General features: G+C 47.4%; 1 protein-coding gene across 1 annotated transcript in view; it reads left to right on the top strand.

Moving 5' to 3' along the window:
- Nucleotides 1-20,286, top strand: part of GALNT10 (polypeptide N-acetylgalactosaminyltransferase 10) — a 1,380,999-nt gene that overhangs the window by 459,910 nt on the left and 900,803 nt on the right. Inside the window, exon 3 of the mRNA XM_069653980.1 lies at nucleotides 17,916-18,054. Within this exon, the coding sequence (XP_069510081.1) occupies nucleotides 17,916-18,054 (139 nt within the window). The remainder of the gene's footprint in view (nucleotides 1-17,915; nucleotides 18,055-20,286) is intronic.

Below are 20,286 nucleotides of genomic sequence, written 5' to 3'. Positions count from 1 at the left end.
TAGTCCCCTTTCCTCCAAACTTAAGGGACATTCCTCCGTCCTGTGGGACGGACCGGAGCACTTTGTAAAAAGCATCACATTTGTTCAAAAATGTGTCCTTCTCTTTTTACGCAGGGTACCGCATGCGGCCGTAACCCCGCCCTCCTTAGCTCTGCCCAGCGCATCGCCCATCAGTCCTTTTCTATCGCCAGGTCTATGACCTTTAAGCAATAACAGAGGAACCTCTTTAGAGGGGACGGCGGGTGGGCGTAAGGGGCCAGAGGGGACTATGGACTAGGAGTAAGGTAGTCACTACGGTGAGTAACTTTATTATACTCCTACATCCCATCCCCCTTTCCCCTATACTTATAGGAGATTCCCAAGCACTCCTCACATGAATTACGGGTGGATGGAAACTCCTTACTGAAACAGGTTCTTAAGCACATCTTGACCGAACTGAGCATCAGCCCTGGAGGTCTGATCCAGACAGTAATGCTTACAAAAAGCCGATGGGGAGGCCCACTTAGCTGCTTTCACGATGGTCTCTGATGGAACATATTTTTGGAAGGCAACGGCAGCCACCTTGCCCCGCACAAGATGAGCATGAATTCCCTTTGGGGTAATTGTCCACTACGAGTGGCAACTGAACACAGATCCTCTCAGACATTTTTCACTGTTGGGGCATTCCAGAGGTGGACCTCTTTGCAGCATCTATAAACAAGAAGCTTCCCCTGTATGCCTTCAGGATCGGGCTCAGAGCCTTTTCACTCGGGGATGCTCTCGAAATTCCATGGCACAATATGAAGGCCTACGCCTTTCCGCCTCTTCCTCTCATCCATCAGGTGCTTTGCAAGCTGAGGAACACAGTGACTTGCTGCCTGCTGTTCATAGCCCCTTGGTGGCAAGCCAGGTTCTGTTTTTCGGAGCTTCAGCATCTATCAGTGTGCCTGCCGCTCAAGCTTCCACAGGTTCCCGACCTGCTTCACCAGAGCGATCAACAACCGTGGCACCCCTCCCCACAATCGTTCAGCTTGGCGCCTGAGTTCAGATCTTTAGAGCATTCCAACTCGTGGCTTATCCCAGACTTTGCAGACCTCGGCCAAAACGTCCTTCTGAAAGAACAAGCTGGTGCGCTCCTGAGGAGACAAGGTGAACGCCCCCGAAAGCACCCCTTCGTGTGAGGGGGTGCCTCGGCTACTGGAACATCCAGAAGAGTCATGTCCAGTACCCGGTCATGGAACGCCTTAACAGAGTGGGGCTGGTCATCGACATCCTGATCCCCTTGCGTGTCATCCAACATGTCTGGATCGACCTGCTTCGCGTCTGGCTCAGCCAAAGACTTGTTAATTGGAGACAATGGCGGCAGAGGCGGAAGGGCTGGATGTGGGCCAACTGGTAGAGGTGGGACAGCTGCCAGAACAACCGGAGCTCTGACGGGAACCGTCGTAACGGACTCGGGCCCTGGAGGGCAGATTTCCTTAAAAAGACCTCTGAAATATTCCTTCATGGGGTCAGAATGCATTAGTTTCTGAAATATTCCGAAGAAGGTATCCTCCACCAAAGACTTAATGCATTGGTGTGTTAAGGATTCTAATGGGGTGTCGCACACCAGACAAGGACTCTTGATACTGGCCTAGGCTGCAGCGCACAATTAAAACACTTTTACTTTATTTTACTAACGATTCAGATTGAGATGGCACCGAACCCGTCTCACACCCCATTTTACAAATACCCCATGCCACAATGGACCATGAACCAGGCCGGTGGGTGTTAATATGATATTTATTTAGAAAATCCAAATGAAATCACACATTTTTATATTGGGCAGCAATCACCAATGGGGTGATAATTACACTGTGAAATGATAGAATACCCTTAGTTTGACATTCTAATATAACATACACAAAGCGCAAATGAATGGGAGCAATTTTACTTTTCGGGTAGATAGCACCCCAGTTACGATTTTCCCCTGCAACGCTCCCTCAAACCCTGATTAACTAAATAGAAAGGAGTAGCAAGGAGTCAGGTATACTAGGCAGCAAACACAATTAAAATCCGACCTTCCCCCACAAAATGGGAGGCAAAATTGGATTTGAAAACCTTTGCAATTGCACAAAATAGCACTCGGAATTACTAAATATTTGTTTTACATGTGCGGTTGACTGAATAAGGTAGCAATGAGTGTGACGGGATCAGAGAAAGTCAGAACACTTGTAAACTACAAGGCAATGCACTAGCAACGGCCTATGGTTAAAAAAAATCAACTTTGGAAGGAACACACAGTGCAGCAAAATCACACATGGAGAAATTACATGTGCTAATTTTTAAGGGTTTAAATGTCACAAGAGCTTTCAAAACTGGTGAAACAGACCAAATCGGAATGCAGTTTTTATGCTGAGTTACAAAAGCACATCACAGGGATAATATGAAAGTGAAAGGGTAACTCTAAATGACTGACGGGATGAGATTCTTAATAGGAAAGGAAATTCACTTTTAATATGAAAGCAGTGGACAAGGAAAATCAGTTTGGAAAGGAAATTACCAGTTTCACTTAAACTGTATTTTAGTGACTAGATTGTTAAAGGAAGACACTGTACGCTCGAAGGTTAATTTGCAAAGTTAACCTGTTGATGTCATGGTCAGCTCTATATGGGAATTAAATTATTTAAAATATGACTAAGGATGTATATAATGGATTATAAGGATGGGGGGAAATTACGCCAACACCTCGAGATCAAAAACAGGATGCACAGAGGATTCTGATTATTTTAACAAGTTACATGGGGATTTTCATGATTAATGATAGGGTGGAACAAAGGCAAATTATCAGAATGGGACATGCTACATTTCGCTATGGGATGGGGTCATGCTTACAATCGGCACTTGAATTTGGGACCGCCAACCGGGTGTCTGGCCAGCCGGAGAAGAATCTGGTCACGGCACAGCGGCCGGCTCTCCTAGAAGGGCACAGCTGGCCACCGGGGTCTGGTCTCAATAGATGGCGAGGGGCATCAGCTGGATAACGCGGATAGCAGGTGAGCAGGCAGCGCTGGATAATTCCAATGAGGATTCAGCCATCTTTCCCCTTTCTCCCTGAATTAGTGGGATTTTCTTGCATGGTTTAGTTCTTGGTGGTTCTGCCTGGATAGGAGGGTCTGGATCAGCTATCCCATTCCTGGCAGTGGAATCTGAAATCTGCAGGGTGAGTAGTAATGTCTGCATCTCTGGCGATGTTGAGGCGGAAAGTCAGGCCAGTCAAGTCAGTCAGTCAGTCCTCTGTCTCTCTGAGACTCTACCTTATATAAGGCAGATGACATCACAGGATTTACTATGGGGGCAGACCTTTGGCTTGACATGCCTCTAACAACTGGATTGGTCAGGGGTGACTGTCACCCCCTTCGTGTCAGCCGGTGGGACTTCAGGGACATGACAATCAGTGTTAATGATGTGTGCTTAACATGCCCAGGGCCCTCCCACAGTTCTTTTTGCCAAAATCAGTTATGACCTAAATTGCAATTTTTTACAGTTGTGGCACTTTTCAAAATCGCATAGGCAGATTCCATATTTTACACTGAACTTGTCATTCCAATTCCCAAGTTTATACTATGTTCTTTAGTCGTTCTAATAATCTTTAACAATTTTTGGTGGGAAATATTTCACCTAAAATTCTACAATTGCGCCAAGTATATTTTTCCCATGAATTACATTTTCCTGCAGTTTGCGTCCCCTACATGCTAGGGAAAGCTACAATGTCTTATTTTGATGGCACAAAAATTACATATAAACTGTTAACTTTCCGCATTACTGCCTTTTCCGGTTGCAGAAATAAGTCTTAAAGTTTATTCAATAAGAACAGTCTTTTGGCCCAGATGGGCCGGCTTTGTCTTCCAAATAAGGGCATTCTTCCCAACCCACAGCCAAATGTCAGGTACTAGCCAGCCTGAGTCCAATGTTGACATGGAGTTGCCTTTGAAGCTGTCCAGTTTGAGTGGAGGGGAGGTGCTACCAGAAAATCACACCTATGTGTTCTGGAAATCCTTTATCCCAGGCTGGAGCACTGCCGCTTTGTCTGAGGTGGGTGTGAGATGCTTCACCCTTGCCCATTCATATGCCACGGATGCTGGTCCAGTTGGGGGGAGGTAGATCCTGTAGTCAGTCCTATGAAGCCTGGGCCTGTAAAAAACCTGTGCTGCAGGCCTCACCACATATCTTTTTTTTCCTGAACCAGAAAGCAAGCCTGTTGGAATTAAATATCCTATATATGTTTTAAACCAACCCCCATCACATTCCCATGCAAGGACAGGGCCTTAATTCAACATTTCACTTTTAAACAGATATTTTCTTGTTTGTAAAAGAAGCACCATTTTACACGTGGTTACTTTTCCTTGGCTGTCACTTTACAATGCTGCCTTCCTTTCATCCATTTTCTGAACCTTTCCAAAGCCCCAGTAATGTTTCTAATGCACTGGCATCTGTTCAAATAAAAGGTCCTTTGAAACTGACATGAGCTAGGATCAAAGGCTTTTTGTAGAGAGTTTATCTGTGATATTTTGTTGCAAAAGTAAAAGAGTGGCTGAAGTGAAGTTCTTTGTTATTTCACAGATCTTGCCTGACACAACAGCCTGTCCTTCAATGAGAAATACCCCCTTTTGCTGGAGCACAACCTGAATATGGATAGACATAGCTGGGCCTCACTGGATCAGAACTGTGTACTGTTCAACAGATGAAAAAGAACATCAGGGCGCAGTCATTTTAAAAGGCATAATTTTCTTTCAGTTAAATGTTTTGAGCTGACAGTATAGCAGCGCGGCTTTTGATTCTTTGGTGCAAATTAAAATACTGGCAGCAATTCTTGGGATGTTCTGTTTCATCTTGCCCCATGTGTGGCTGGTAAGACTGCACAGCCATTATTTTGGTGACTGCAAAGCGCAGGTTTAATGCAAGGCAAAGGTGTTCAACAGAGCCAGCACAGCCATTCTGCTGGGGACTGCTGAGATGTGGCTTGGTTATGTAGGGGAGTTCTGCTGGGCGGATAAATGTACCCTGCAGAGGTGAATGGGAAGAAGTGATAGTCTGTGCTGAAACCATCAACTAAGTGTGCCGAACAGGCTGCCATGCTGAAACTTAATTCCTATCCAAAAATATTACGACCAGCACATGCCCAAGAGAAGAACGTGGGCTCAAAAAGATCTCAGAGAAATCTTTCAACAGTGTAGTGTATTGTGCTGCTAATGGCTAGTTTTATACATTTTCATTAATCCTTTTTTTGTTTCCAGAGTCAGAGCAATGACAATATCATTGTACCACCACACAGTGGTAAGGAATGCCTTAGAGATGGCGCTGTGGCATACAGATCTGCTAAACAAATGTCTGTCTGATTACCAAGGAGACTGGATCTCACAGAAACAAGTACTGAGCCCAGTTCACTATGTTTTGCCTAGGACTATCAACGGTCAATCATATTTGGTCCTGCAACATATTAGCCTCATATTTGCAAATGGAAAAAAGATGCACTTGCATTTCCGGACTTTTCGGCTGCCTTTCAGCTAGTTAACAGAGGTAAGTTCTTGGAGAAGCTAATAAATATGCATACTGGGGAGGAAATGTCAAACATCATTAGACTTTACTTCAGGACCACCTCCCAAGTAAGATTTGGGCTCATCGGAAAACCTATTGAAATGTTCAGACCCACCAGTGGCCTGAAGCAAGCTTGTTTTCTTTCCACTGTACTTGTCTCTACGCTATTGATTTGGTCATCAAAGTTTACATAGCGCCTACGTTTTTCTACTGCCCTCTCCTGAAAGGTGTGTAGAGATGTCCTTCGTGTGAGGACAGTGTGTACACCAGGTTGATCCAAATCACCCACGATGAGTAACGAAACAGCTGTGTGGCTTCACTCTTAGAAGGGATGGCTCAGGAAAACATGGATTTTGCTTGTCAGCACTTTATAAGTCAATTTGGTCTGCTGAGGCTATAAGGAAAAGTCTGGTAAGATCTACCATTGCACAGATAAACCAGTGAAGGAAAAACGCCAGTTTGGAGCCAGGAGAAACCCCCCTCCCTCACCCCGCCAGGCCGAAAGATTTCCAGCCCAGGAAACATAAGGCAGGAAGAGTGGGTTGAAGGGGAAGCACAAGGCTAACTCCAGACAATGAAGAGCAACTGTGGTAGGCGGCATGGGGAGTGTTTTTTAAATCCCCACTGCTCCCAGTCCCAGGGGACCCCTGCAAATTGAAGCAACTATGGGTTCAGGACCCAGGTACAGGTACTTGCAGCGCTGGACGCCCTGAATTGAGCCCAGGAGCATGTGCACCAGCAAGTTAGGATGCCAGTTAAGGTCCTGCTTATGGCAGTTGGGGACTTTCAAAGCGGAGTGACTCAAACCCCTGACCCAGCAAGGTTCTAGACTAAGAAGACTCCACAAAGACATCTGTAGAGATGGCAGTCAAGGCAAATGACTTGCTAGCAATAAAGATAGCAACAGTAGCATTGGCGACTGCAGCCATTGTGTCGGGTCCATTTTTCTAATAGCCTGCAGAGAGGAGGTTGTCTCTTTAACATGGTAAAATTGTCAGAAACCCATGTTGGGTGATAGCTAGAATGTCAGTATTGTCATTTTTCACTAGGTCATGTCTGTTTGCAGATCGTTTGTTGAGAATTCCGAGGGTAAAGTATACTGCGCGATTAAATTATTGTTGCCATCACCCTGATTGCAGCGCAGTCCTGTTGAGTGCTACCCAATGCCCTCCAGCTTTGCTGCAACATCGTTGGGCTGTTTGTGTTTTAGCAGCCTTGCACCATCTTTAAACATGGCCGCTTCCTCCTCCTTTGAGCACAGGTGTGATCTGTTGCAGGCCCTGCCCCCACTGTGATTCACCATGCCTGTGTACATCACGGCCAATCAGGAGACGGCAAGCGAGGGCTGGCCCCCCAACAAAGCCCACCGAGCCCCCCTCCTTGCTGCTGCTCCTGCAACGTTTTCCCCTTCCCACATGGCTCTATGAACAGACTTGCTGTTACCCCTGCATTTCAGAACCTTGACATTCTCGCATGAACAGCTAACCGGTAAGCACCATGGATCGCCCTGTCCTGGATTCATCCACCTACCAGGCTGCCTGCTTACATTTCACTTGCTTTCATGCTTTTAATGCCTAACTCATAATTCCTTCAAGTGCGCCTTTTAATCCTTGACAAAAATCGAATTTAGGTGTGCTGTAATATCTTTGCATCCTCCTTTTTGTACTGTTTCTAGTGCTTTCTGGCTAAATACGAATTTGTGCTTTCCAAATTGATGATAATTTGTAAATCTGGCTATTTCCAATATGAAAATGTGTAAATTTGGGTATTTCCAGTGTGCTTATTGATTTTGCCTGCTTGGCCGCCTGGTGAGATTCTACTGTTGCGTAGTGCTTCTGACCCTCTCCCCTGCTATCCTCTGAGCCCCTTACTCCCCTTTTTTTGTCTCTACCCTCATGGTGCTCACCGTCTCTACTATCTATTCAAACTGCTTCTCCATCACCTAGCCTCCTTCTCTCACAAACTCTGGAAGGAAGAAACTTTAAAAAGGCACTCCTGAGTTCCAACCTTGCCTGCCCATTGCAGACACCTACATCAATGCTGCCTCCAGACAGACTGCGACCAGCGGTTTGGTACTCTGTGGAAATAATTTTAACCCACCTAGGAGCTGACCACTCTAACTGGTTTCAGCTCCACAGTCCACCTAGAATTACTAGACTAGTTTGAATTTCTCTCCAAAGACAAACTGCACAGATATGAACACATCCACACTTTATGTTAATACTAGGGGGTGTGTGTACAACAATGCAGATTACTGTTTCATTCTGTGCAAATACTGTTTCTTTGGTTATTATTTTGTAACAATGTGACTATGATGTAAAATGTACTCGACAAAGCAATACTAACACTCCTGATGCATATATTGTGATGTTTTTCGATGTAAAGAATCACAGTACCCATATTCTGTTCATTTACTGTATTATGAATATGTGTAATATAAATCCAGTCTTGGGGACTGGTCTTGCTGAATAATAGCAACATGTTTTGAGCACGAGAGCAATGGCTCAGGGTAGATATTTGGAATTTATATCCAGAATAAAATAATCCCTGTATTTGGATACTCAGCTTACTTTTGAAGCACTATTTTAAAAAACAACAACCTGATACAGCACAGTAGAAAACTCTAAGCGAGACTAGAGTGAGAAGCATTTTCATGTGGTTGGAGCCCCCCTTCCGTTACCTATTTGCATCCAGACAGACTATCAGTGACATTCTCTTTGCTGTTCCATCTTCTAACTAACTAACCAGATGGGAAGTGCTCTTGGCACACTTTGCATCTTCCAAATGCTCTATTAATGTCTATCACAGTGGCATTATCATGACCCAGGCCCCTCGGCCCAACCGCTATCTTTTTGACAGGCAACTTCCATCTCTCTTCAACTTCCCCCCACTCTTACCACCCCTCCATTCCTCATCCCCCACCACCCCCTCCTGGGGTGGTCCCCCCACCCCTGTGCCCCCCATGCAAATATTTTAAAGGGGGCAACCAGCTTCACTTAGCTACCCTCAATTCTCACTCTATCTAACACTCCTCTGACATCTATCACCTCCTTGAAGACCTTGACGTCCTTGCTCTCAACGAGACATGGTTCAAGGCCAGCTCTGTCACTGCTTTTGACACACTTCTCCCTGAGGCCTACACAATCCTGTCTAATCCCAGGCCCTCCCGGCCTGGTGGTGGAGTGGCTCTGATCTTCGCTGAGTGGATTCCTGCCGCCATCATCCCCACTCAAACCTACTCATTCTTTGAAAGCCTAATCTGCAGGCTTTCTGTCTTGCCTACCTCCTCTCTTAATCTCGCTACCATCTACAGGCCCACCGGACTGACCGCCCTCTTCCTCTGAGAATGGGCTGATCTGTTCTCTATTCTTGCATTCTCCCCCCAAACTTATCTTCCTTGGGGACTTTAACATCCATCTCGACTCTCCAGATGTGGCTACTGTTCTTTCGCTACCTCTGCAACACTCTTTCCCTCACTATCCTTCCCTCTGGCCCAACTCACTCTGCCAGACACAGCTTGAATGCTCTCATCTCAACAGACATCCCTCTCTCCAACACTCTTACTACCCCCCCTCTCCTGGTCTGACCACTGTCTCTCCTCTCTTCCCACCTTGACCTCCCATGTCCCCTGATGATGCATCCGCCCGCACTGCCAGTCTCCTCCTCAGTCATTCAACTGATGAAGCGTGTGTCAGTTGCTGCATTTGCCTCTTCCTTCATCCCTTCTCCGCCCCCATCATTGGACTCTCCTGACTCTGTTCTACCTAAACTCCATCTTTCTTTCTCTAACACCCTGGACATCCTTGCCCCCATCATGAGGATCTGCATGAAGCCTGCCTCCAAATGCAACTCTTGGTATGACTCAGACTTGGCAGCTTTGAAATGCAAGTGCAGAGCGGCAGTGGCAGGCAAGTAGCTCATCCTCTGACAAACTGGCCTGCCACCTACTCCAAAGGCAATATCGTCCCACCATCTGCTCCAAGAAGAGGGCTCCTGTCCAAGACTGCATCTCCAGAGCCACCAGTAACATGGCTGAACTCTTTAATATCTGCAAGGAACTTGCCAATCCTACCAGTCTCCTCCTCTCCTCCTCCATCCCAGGCCCTCTGCTCTGCACTGGCCGCTCATTTATCCTCCAAAATTTTGGACATCCTGTCCTCTCATCTGCTCCCTCCCAACTCCTCTTCTCTTGCCTCCTTTGTCTCCCCTCTGCCCCCCATAATCTCCTCCTTCGAAGGGATTGTGTCCTCCGACGTATTCCTTATCTTAGATCTCTCCTTCAGCTCTGCTGGCCTCGGAAAATATTTCTCTAGAGGGCGCTGCGCGTCGACGTCCGCCGAGTCGATGTCCCTCGACAGCCGCCGTATCGACGTCAACGTCATCCTGCCTATAAAGGCCGCACGCAGCGTCCGTTGCTCAGTTCCGTTTTTCCGCGATTACTCAGTGCCTCGGAATACCGTTGCTCAGTTTTGTACACAATTTATCCTATTTACTTCGAGATATTCCATCCGTACTCGATGGCTTCCTCGTCGGAACCGACGACCCCTCGGTCCGGCTTCAAAAAATGCCGAGACTGTGGGAAAAAGATGTCGCTGACTGACCCTCACAGAGTTTGTCTGTGTTGTTTGGGAGCTGAACACCATTGTTCGCAGTGCGAGGACTGTATGTCCATGACAGCTAAGGCCCTGAAGGAGCGTAGGGGGAAGCTGGAGAAAGGTAAGACTTTAAAAGCTTCTTCTTCCTCGACGAAGTCGAGACATTCGTCTACTCGTCACTATTCGCGCTCTAGGTCTCGGAGTGGGTCCCATCACTCCTCGAGATCGAAGCACTCGAAGAGGAGACGTCGAAGATCCTCTTCTCCGTCCTCCTCTTCCTCTGTTTCTCCAAATAGAATCCCTTGCCCCATGAAACATAGTTCCCGGGCTGAATGGGAGGAATTCCGCAAAAATATGATGAGCGTATTCGAGAAAGCGGCCTCGACCCCCTCGAAGACTGCCGAGAGCGATGCTCTGGTCGAAAGGCCCGAAGGTCAAAAACGCCGCGAGTCGCAGTACCCGGCGAAGGAAGCTTCTCGAGCGCGTCACAAACCCTCAAGTAAAGCTATGACCTCGAAACCTTCTTCGAAGGTTCCGTCGACGCCATCGAGGAAGGTTCCGTCGACACCGAAGTCGGTGTCTTCGACGCCGTTGTCGAAGGGACCTTCGACACACGGGTCTGTCGACTCAACGCCATCTTCGACACCGGCGTCGACGCCAAGGAAAGTCACGGTTACGACGCACCCAGTGGCTATCCAGTGGCTATCCCTAGGTCCTTGATGACAATGGCGTCGAGATTGTCGACTTCCTCGAGCAGAATCCCAATTCTATCGAGGACCTCAAGGCCTCCGCCTTTGTTTTTGACGTCACGCCCGAAGCCTTCGACGTCGGCCTCGACAACATCAACGTTTTCGAGGCCGATTATGACAAGTTTGGCATCCTCTGCCTTGGAGATGGGTTTTACACCCTTTGTGAGTTCAGAACAATTGAGAACTATGTCCTCAATTATGGAAGAGGGTGAGCTGTCTGAACAGGAAGACACATTTGAGTTGCAGGGACCTGCAACCCCAGTTAGAGAGGAGTTATCCTCAGAAGAACGCAGGTTAAAGGATCTTCATGATTCCTTACATGAGGCAAGTGGGTTAGACACTTCCCCTGAGGTGGAGTTTGCTAGGCCAGACCCGGGGGAGCATGCTGAAACCCCCTATAGAGCCTTAATGGCCAGGATCACAGAATTTATGGGGTGGTCAACACCTTCACAGGCTTTCCAACAAGATGACCTCATGGATATTCTTGACAAAGGTCCACAGGAGGATCCTGTAGTGCCCTTTCATAAAGCTCTTCAGAGGAAGATTATGACGAATTGGGAAACCCCAGATGTCGTCCCGGCAGTAAATAAAAAAACTGTCTACAAAATACAGGTATCTTCTGCAGACCCGGAGTTTTTGTCAAAACACCCATCCCCAGAAAGTCTGGTGGTACAGGCAGCATATTCTACTGACGTCAAGACTGCTTACCCTACCGTCCCACAGGACAGGGACGATAAGAAATATGATGCTATGGCAAAGAAAGTTTTTTCGGCATGTAGCATGGCGTTAAAATCTGTTAATGCTACTTGCACCCTTGCTAGATTTAGCCATACACTTTAGGAGTGTGCTTCTACAGCGGCTGACTGCATCCCGGAGGGAGAAGAAAGGGAGGCGTTCCTAAATATCATACAGGACGGTAAAGACGCTATGTGCGAATCCCTCCAGACGGGCATTGATTCGGCTGACAGTATCAGCAGAGCAATGGCGGCAAGGACAACAACCAGGAGATTCGCTTGGTTGAGAAAGTCTGGTTTTGCCCCAGATGTGCAAGCCAGGCTCTTGAACATGCCATTCGATGGCTCTTTGTTTGGGAAAAAGGCGGATGACAGTTTGGAAAAACTGCAAACATCAAAAGCAGCAGCAAAATCCCTAGGCGCTGCAATCCGTCAGACACCTTTTCGTCCCACAGGAACCTCTGCGAGGGGCAAGTCCTTTCGCTTCTACTCCGCATTCGGAAGAGGTAGAGGACGACCGGCTCAAAGGGGACAAAGAAGAACTACCCGAGGTGGACGGGGTAGATATTCAAAAGCCGCAGCAACAGCAGGTGCCTCTTTACCATCGGCATCTGCATCAGCCGCCCCAAAACCACTCTGAGGACTTCCCTCACAAGACACCTGTAGGAGGCAGGTTAACTCAACATCTGGCGGAATGGCAGGCTATCACTTCAGATGCTTGGGCATTGGAAACAGTTGCCCTAGGTTACTGCCTGCCTCTCCTACGCATACCTCAGTCATCCACCGGGGATCAGCTCTCAGAAAGCTCCAGATCAGCTCCTCTTGCAGGAATTTTGGACCTGCTAGAGAAAGGTGCCATAGAACCGGTACCTGTAGCGGAGAGGAACAAGGGCTGGTACTCCCCTTACTTTTTCATTCCAAAGAAAGATGGAGGACTGAGACCCACCTTGGACTTGCGAGAATTAAACAAATTCCTCAGGAAAGACAAATTCAAGATGGTAACTCTTTCTCAGATCCTTCAGGCCCTTCAGTTCCAGGACTGGTTGGTATCTCTGGACCTTCAGGACGCTTATTTCCATGTGCCTATCCATCTCAAACACAGGAAATACCTGAGGTTCGCAATTGGCAACTCTCATTATCAATTTCGAGTGCTGCCATTTGGGCTGACCTCCGCCCCGAGGGTCTTCACCAAGTTAATGTCGGTAGTGGCGGCAAGTATAAGTAGGGAAGGGATTCACGTCTAACCCTACCTGGACGATTGGTTGATCAGGGCTGTATCTTCGGAACAAGCTCAGATCCAGCTAAATCACGCTTGCCACTCCCTTCACAGACTGGGCTTCTCCCTCCATTTAAAGAAGTCACAAATGATACCATCGCAGAGACTCCAGTTCATCGGAGCGATCCTGGACACTTCCCTGGGAAAAGGCGCGCCACCAGAGGTGAGGGCTCAAGATATTCTACAGATGGTTACCAAGTTCCAAAATGCCCAACGTCTCCCAGCCTTCGACTTTTTGAGGTTGCTAGGCCTCATGGCATCCTGCATTTTCCTAGTGCCAGAGGCTCGCCTGAGAATGAGATCCCTCCAGTGGGCACTGAGGACTCAGTGGTCACAATTCTCAGGAAGAATGACAGATCTTCTTCAGGTTCCCGAAAGGGTGGCTCGAGACCTTCAGTGGTGGGCCTGTCAGGAGAACATTCTGAAAGGAGAACAGTTTTGGCAACCCTGGCCGGAGATAACAGTAGTCACGGATGCCTCACTCACGGGGTGGGGAGCCCACGCCAACGACTTGACCATCAGCAGTCGTTGGTCTCCATTGGAGTCCAGACTACATATCAACCTGTTAGAGCTGAGGGCCATCAGACTTGCGCTGAAGGCGTACCTGCCAGCTGTACAAGGGAAGAATGTCCTGATAATGACGGACAACACAGTGGCCATGCATTACCTCAACAAAAGAGGAGGCGTAGGATCACTACCTCTGTGCAGAGAGGCGATGCAGCTCTGGTTTTGGGCAATCCAAGAAGGAATCTCTCTATCGGCAGTTCACCTAGCCGGAGAGAAGAACTTGACAGCCGACGCTCTGAGCAGGCAGAGCACAGTCTCCCACGAGTGGGAACTAGCTCGGGAAGTCCTTCAAGAGATCTTCGCCCTTTGGGGAACCCCTCAGGTGGATCTGTTCGCCACCAGTGTCAACAGGAAGTGCGATCTGTTCTGCTCAAGGGAATTTCCCCCGAGAGGAGCTCTGGGAGACGCGTTCATAGTGGACTGGGAGTTTCCGCTTATGTACGCGTTCCCAGCGGTCCCTGTCATTCCTCAAGTGAACAGGAGGTTGAGAAGATTCCGGAAGACCATGATCCTAATTGCCCCGGATTGGGCCAGGAGAATGTGGTACCTGGACCTTCTAGACTTGTCCATCTGCCCTCCAATTTGACTTCCACTCAGAGAGAATCTACTCTCACAGAAGGGAGGTCAGGTTCTCCATCCAGACATCAAAACCCTCAACCTTCACGCTTGGCTTCTGAAAGGCTGAGGTAAAAGGATTGGGACCTCCCTGATGATGTTATGGAGGTGTTGCTTTCGGCAAGGAGGCCAGCAACAAAGTCTTTATACCGCTGCCGTTGGAACAGATTTTGCAGCTGGTGTAGAGAAAAGGATATCGACCCCTTTTCATGCGGTACACCAATGATTTTGTCCTTCCTACTCTATTTGGCGAATTCAGGCCTTCAAGTTGGCACCATTAAGGGCTATCGCGCAGCGCTATCCATCTTTAAGCGCACTGCAGAAGAACCATCCTATTTCAAGTTACCCTTGGTTATACAGCTTCTAAAGGGGTTAACCAATGTTTATCCCCCAAGACGATTCCAGGTTCCCCTATGGGATTTAAACTTAGTCCTAACTTTCCTGATGGGCACACCTTTCGACCCACTCCATTCTTGTTCGTTAAGATTTCTTACCCTTAAAACTGTTTTATTAGTAGCACTTACATCTGCTAGAAGGGTGAGCGAGTTACAAGCTCTTTCTTGTAAACCCCCTCATACAATCTTTCACAAAGACAAAGTTGTCCTGCAAGTGAAGCCTAATTTCCTCCCAAAGGTGGTTTCTGAATTCCATATCACTCAGAAGATTACCCTGCCATCTTTCTATCCTCCTCCTCATCCGGGGAAAGAGGAATAGAGGTTACACAGGCTGGACCCTAGAAGGGCTTTAAGTTTTTACATCAGTAGACTGGCCAGGATAAGGCAAACAGACCAGCTGTTTGTAGGCTACACAGGTTACAAGCTAGGGTTACCAATAACTAAGCAGACCATTTCCAGATGGATCATTCTGGCCATTTTGGAATGATATAAACTGGCAGGAAAAGAGCCCCCTCAAAACCTTAGGGCTCATTCGACCAGAGGTATTGCAGCTTCATCGGCCCTCAAAAGAGGAGTGCCAGTTAAAGACATTTTTGCGGCCGCCACATGGTCGTCCGTCCATACCTTTACACAATTTTACAACTTGGATTCCTCCTCCAGTCATGAGACTAGGTTTGGAAGAGCTGTATTGCACTCTATTCATCAATAGAAGGCAGCATGAAGTCAGTACTCCCACCTCCAATAATAGAATACTGCTATGGGAGCCTATCTAAGATAAGGAATACGTCGGAGGATACAATCCCTTCGAAGAACAAGTTACTGCTTACCTTGTAACGTTCTTTCGATGGGATGTTCCTCCGACGTATTCCTTATCGACCCTCCCATCCATCCCCGCAGTTCTACTTCCCTTGTTGTTGCAGCTTACGCTCCTTCAGGGTGATTAGTCTAGTCCAGACAGAAATACTGGGGGCTACAAAACGGAACTGAGCAACGGACGCTGCGCGCGGCCTTTATAGGCAGGATGACGTCGATACGCGGCTGTCGAGGGACATCGACTCGGCGGACGTCGACACGCAGCGCCTTCTAGAGAAAAATTTTCCGAGGCCAGCAGGAATGAGATATCTAAGATAAGGAATACGTCGGAGGAACATCCCATCGAAAGAATGTTACAAGGTAAGAAGTAACTTGTTCTTCTCTCCTATTGTACTAGATGAGATCTCTAGAGTTGTCAGCTATATGAAAGTCTGCTCTAAATAGGTGCTTCCCTGCTCCTCCAGAACCATCAAGGACAACATTGCCTCTCTCACTGAAGCCTTGGCTGACGTCTGCAACCACTTATTTGCCACTGACACCTTCCCACAACCCCTTAAACACTCTCATGTACACAGTCTCCTCTGCTGACCCTTTTTGCCTGGCTCATTATTGCCCCTTTTTTGTAATTTTCTTTTTTTTTTTTAGCAAGGGGCTGGATGCCTCCATGACCACCAGTCCGGTTTCAGGGCATCCAGAGGCACGGAAACTGCTCTCCTAAACACCCATGAGGACCTACTCTCTTATCTGGACCCTAACACTCCCTCTGTTCTGATCCTCCTCCATCTTTCTTCTGCCTTCGACACAGTCAACAACGCCATCCTCCTAGACCGTCTCCATGATACCCTAGGCATCACGGACAGGGCACTGGTGTGGCTTACCTCCTTCCTCTCAAACAGACCATCCCAAGTTCAAATGGTTCCTTTTCTATCCTCCACCTCACTCTCTACCTCTGGCGTCCTTTAGGGCTCTGTTCAACATCTACCTGGTCCCTCTGGCCTATTCAATATCTACCGTTTCCCCTCATTTCCAGCATTATGTAGATGAGACACAGCTCTCCTTCAAGCTGCCATTCTCTACCCACTGTGCCTTCTCCCTCATACCTGACTGCTATTCAGGCATGGTGCTCTGCCAATTATCTCTGCCTTAATGCCAGTAAGACGGAGATCCTTCTCATGGGGATGCCTGCTCCTTGTTTCCTCCCCACTCTGCGGCCTGACTCGTTTCCCATACCCTCAGCCACATGTGAGGCAAAAAAACATTGGGATCATCTTTGATCTCACTCTCTAGGAGTTCAACTTTCAGCAGCACCTCCTTGTGGGCATTCTACCTTTCCTCACACAGAAGCTCAATGTCTCCAGAGCCCTGTTTCTCTCTTGGCTGGACTACTGCAACAGCCTCTTCCTCAATCATCCTCTTTCCTCCCTTCGCCCCCTTCAACTAATCCAGAATAGAAATGCAAGACTTATCCTTGGCCTCAAGCCCAGGCTCTGCATCTCTCCAGCCCTAAAATCTCTCCACTGGCATCTGGTGACCGCAAGGATCAGATTCAAAACCCTTTACATCACCCACAAGGCTGTCTGGGGCATGGGACCACTCTACATCAAGCTTTCCTTCCCTAAATACCTCCCGGCCAGAGTCGCTGGGCCTTCCGACTACAAATCTCTGCAGGTCAAACGATTCTCCAAGCAGAGAGTGGGAGGTCAAACCCTTTCCTCGGTTGGCTCCTCCTTCTGGAACGGCCTCCCTGACGCCCTCAGACTTGAGCTGGATCTTCATAAGTTCTGTAAACTTCTCAATACTTTCCTCTTCTCCCTTCCCTCTCCTGTGCTAACTCTCTCTCTCTGCTGCTTCGACTGGGGCCTGGCCCCTTCAGGGTCATACAGACCACCCCCCTACCAGTCTCTCCTGCATCCCTTGCCAGCGCATACAGACCACCCCCCTACCAGTCTCTCCTGCATCCCTTGCCAGCGCTTACCTTTGGGCTCCCTTGGCCCAACCTGTTCCTCCCTGTCCACTGCACTCATCCTCCCTCCCCTCCTCTTCCCCAGCACTTTCCGCCTTGGCCTGCCTAGCACTTGCCCGCCCCCACCCTTGGGGTTCCCCACTCGTGCACTTCTCCCTGACCCCCTGCACTTTACCACCTTATGATATTTTATTTGTTTCGCGTTCATACACAGGTGTTTATCATACACTTGCACAGTAGGATTGTCACAAGGCCAATATAACCGTTTTTGTTCCACTATTGTGGTTCTCATGCCTCCCCGCCCCCAATCTTGTCTTGTGGTGCCTGGAAGCACTTGTGTATTGATGTCCAATAAATAAATACTTTTTTTGCTTCCATTGTTTTCTTTTTGTTTCCTTCTTCAATCTTTGAGAGAGTAATAGAACCACATTAGATATTGCACTTCATATCGCACCTTTTGGGTGTAAATGCGTGCATCTCCTGTTGGGTTAAATATCCCCTTCCGCCATGTGGTGTTGAGGAAGCACTGACAACTTGAATGGTTATTGTTAAAACTAGTCATTTGAGAGCCCGTTTAGTGCAGAACTTTCTTCTTGTCTTTGTCGGATCTTGCTATGTGCTAATTACATTTTTCTTTTGCCCATTTCCAAAGGGAATGGAGAGCAAGGGAAGCCGTACCCTTTGACCGATGCAGATCGAGTGGACCAGGCATACAGAGAAAATGGGTTTAATATTTATGTGAGTGATAACATCTCTCTCAACCGCTCACTTCCGGACATTCGCCATGCCAAGTGAGTACATGCTGTCTTTACTGGGTATGTCTGTTAGGTTTCTGTACCAAGTAATATTTTCAGTTGATGTTGCTATTCCTAGAGGTTGTGCACTTGAAATTCTGTTCATTTTATTATTGTGGAAGTCAGTGCCTTGCTTGGATTGCTTAAAAATGTCAGCACACTTGGAGTGAATTGCCATGCTTTCCACATGCTTTTTTGCTGCCATTTGACATCGTGCTTGTGTATTGTTTAGGTTATTCCCCTTTGGATAACTATCGTTCCCAACAATTGTTGCTATACTGGGAGTGCCATGATTGCCATTTGTCTGCTCACTGCAGCTCAACCGTGTTTTTTACTTTGCGTATGGTTTCACCTGATGCACTAGTGCAAGCTCTTCATTTTCAGCTCCTTTTTAGTACATTATGATGCATTTCATTCGATTGTTGTTGGCAAAATCTACTTATTAATTATTACTGTTTTCCAAAGATACAGACATCCAAATCTTGTCATGGGAATGGATCTGATATGTTTCTCAAGTTGTGAACATTCCTGTCGCTGAGTTGTAAGGCAGCCTATTTATTTGTTTGCCTCTCATTGTGCGACAGTGATTGGAAAGATATGCTATAGTAAATGCCATCTTTTATTCCATTGGGATCAGCCTCCTAGGTACGCCTTCTTTTTTTTCTCTTCAGAAAGTTACTCACTAGAGTGAGTACTCTACTCCTAGTCCGTAGTCCCTTTGCTCCATACTTACAGGATTTTCCGTCGCCCTAGAATGGTATCGGAGCACCCCGCATTCCCTTTATATCTGTCAAGTCTGGTTCCTGTGGTTATTTAGGAGGGGAAGCTGGGTGGGTGTATGGTGGAAAGGGGGACTGTAGCACCATCAGTTAGTTTTATTACTCCTACATCCCATCCCCTTGCCTCCATATTTATGGGGGATTCCCAAGCATTGTTCTGAAGGGAGGATGGCCCCATTTCTAACTTGAGCACCTTTTTCTGGAGCTCTCATCCAGATAGTAGTGCCTACAGAAGGTGGAGCGAGAAGTCCAGGTCACTGCTTTGCCAATGACATCCCAGGGGAGATGTTGGTGAGAGAAAAGCTAAGCAGCTTTAGCCCTCACCAGATGGGTGTAAAACCCTTTAGGGTAAAACTAGCCTTGGATAGAGTAACTCGCCACAATCCTGACAATGGTCCTGTGAAAATAAAACTTGATGGCCCTTTTTATGGCTAGGCAATTGAGGACCCTTTCTTTGTCAGAAGGATGTGGAAAAAGAAAACCGTGCGATCTCCTGATTTAGATGGATTTTCCGAGTCAGCTTTTGGGCAAAGTCGGTGTGAGTATGTAGGACTACTTTGTCTTTATAGAACACTGGAAAGGGTTCCCCAGCAGTTAGGGCATGGATCATTTATCTTGCAGGTGTACTCGCGATGTGAAAAGCAGTACCAGGAAACAAGCAGAATATTTGTTTGCCCGTAGGCTTGAATGATTTATGGCAGATAGCCATCAATACTACTTTGTGGTCCCACTGTGGATGGATGCCCATCTCAGTGAAATGAGGATATAAGCTATCATAGTGGTGCTTAACCACCAGGTTATTTATAAAAGGAAGATTGGTCTCAATTGATGTAGGCACCCAGGGCTGTGAGAGTTGCCCTGCATGATTCTATTTGGAAGCCAGAGGATTGTAAGCTGTTTATGAAGGAAAGGACGGCGTCTAAGGAGTTTTAGAGGGAATTCTGTCGCCAAGCATCAGTGAAGCCCATGTCCAGTTGCCTTTATATTGCGAGAGCTTGGACTCTTTCTTTGCCACCTGTATAACGCAAATATATTTTGTCAACTCCAGAAGACCCAACAAAAGCTCTTTACGCACCAGTTTGCTTAGCACAGCGATTTTGGGGAGGGGTTCAGTTCCTATTTTTCCATCTGAGACAAAAGGTCCAGCTCCTCTGAAAGAGACACTGGCAGAGTCTTGGATAGGCTCAGTAATTTTAGAAGAGCCTGTGAATGAAAGGAATGGTGGAAACGCAAAAGGCATACATCTGCTCCCATGGGAACTCCAGTGCTTCCGCCGAGGAACCTGGCCCTCCCTCAACGCGTACATAGAACATTTCCTGTTTTCATCAGAAAAAAAAAATAATTCTGATTGGGGGGAGGGTATGAGGGAAAACATGTGCCACCTTGTGGTAGTTATCATTCTTTGTTTGCTGATGTTAGCGGCTTAAGGAGTCTGCCTTTGTTCCCCCGA

The sequence above is a fragment of the Ambystoma mexicanum genome, chromosome 3q (genome assembly GCF_040938575.1).
Source record: "Ambystoma mexicanum isolate Mex_15411 chromosome 3q, UKY_AmexF1_1, whole genome shotgun sequence".
Lineage (NCBI taxonomy): Eukaryota > Metazoa > Chordata > Amphibia > Caudata > Ambystomatidae > Ambystoma > Ambystoma mexicanum.
This window is presented reverse-complemented; position numbering and strand designations above follow the sequence as displayed.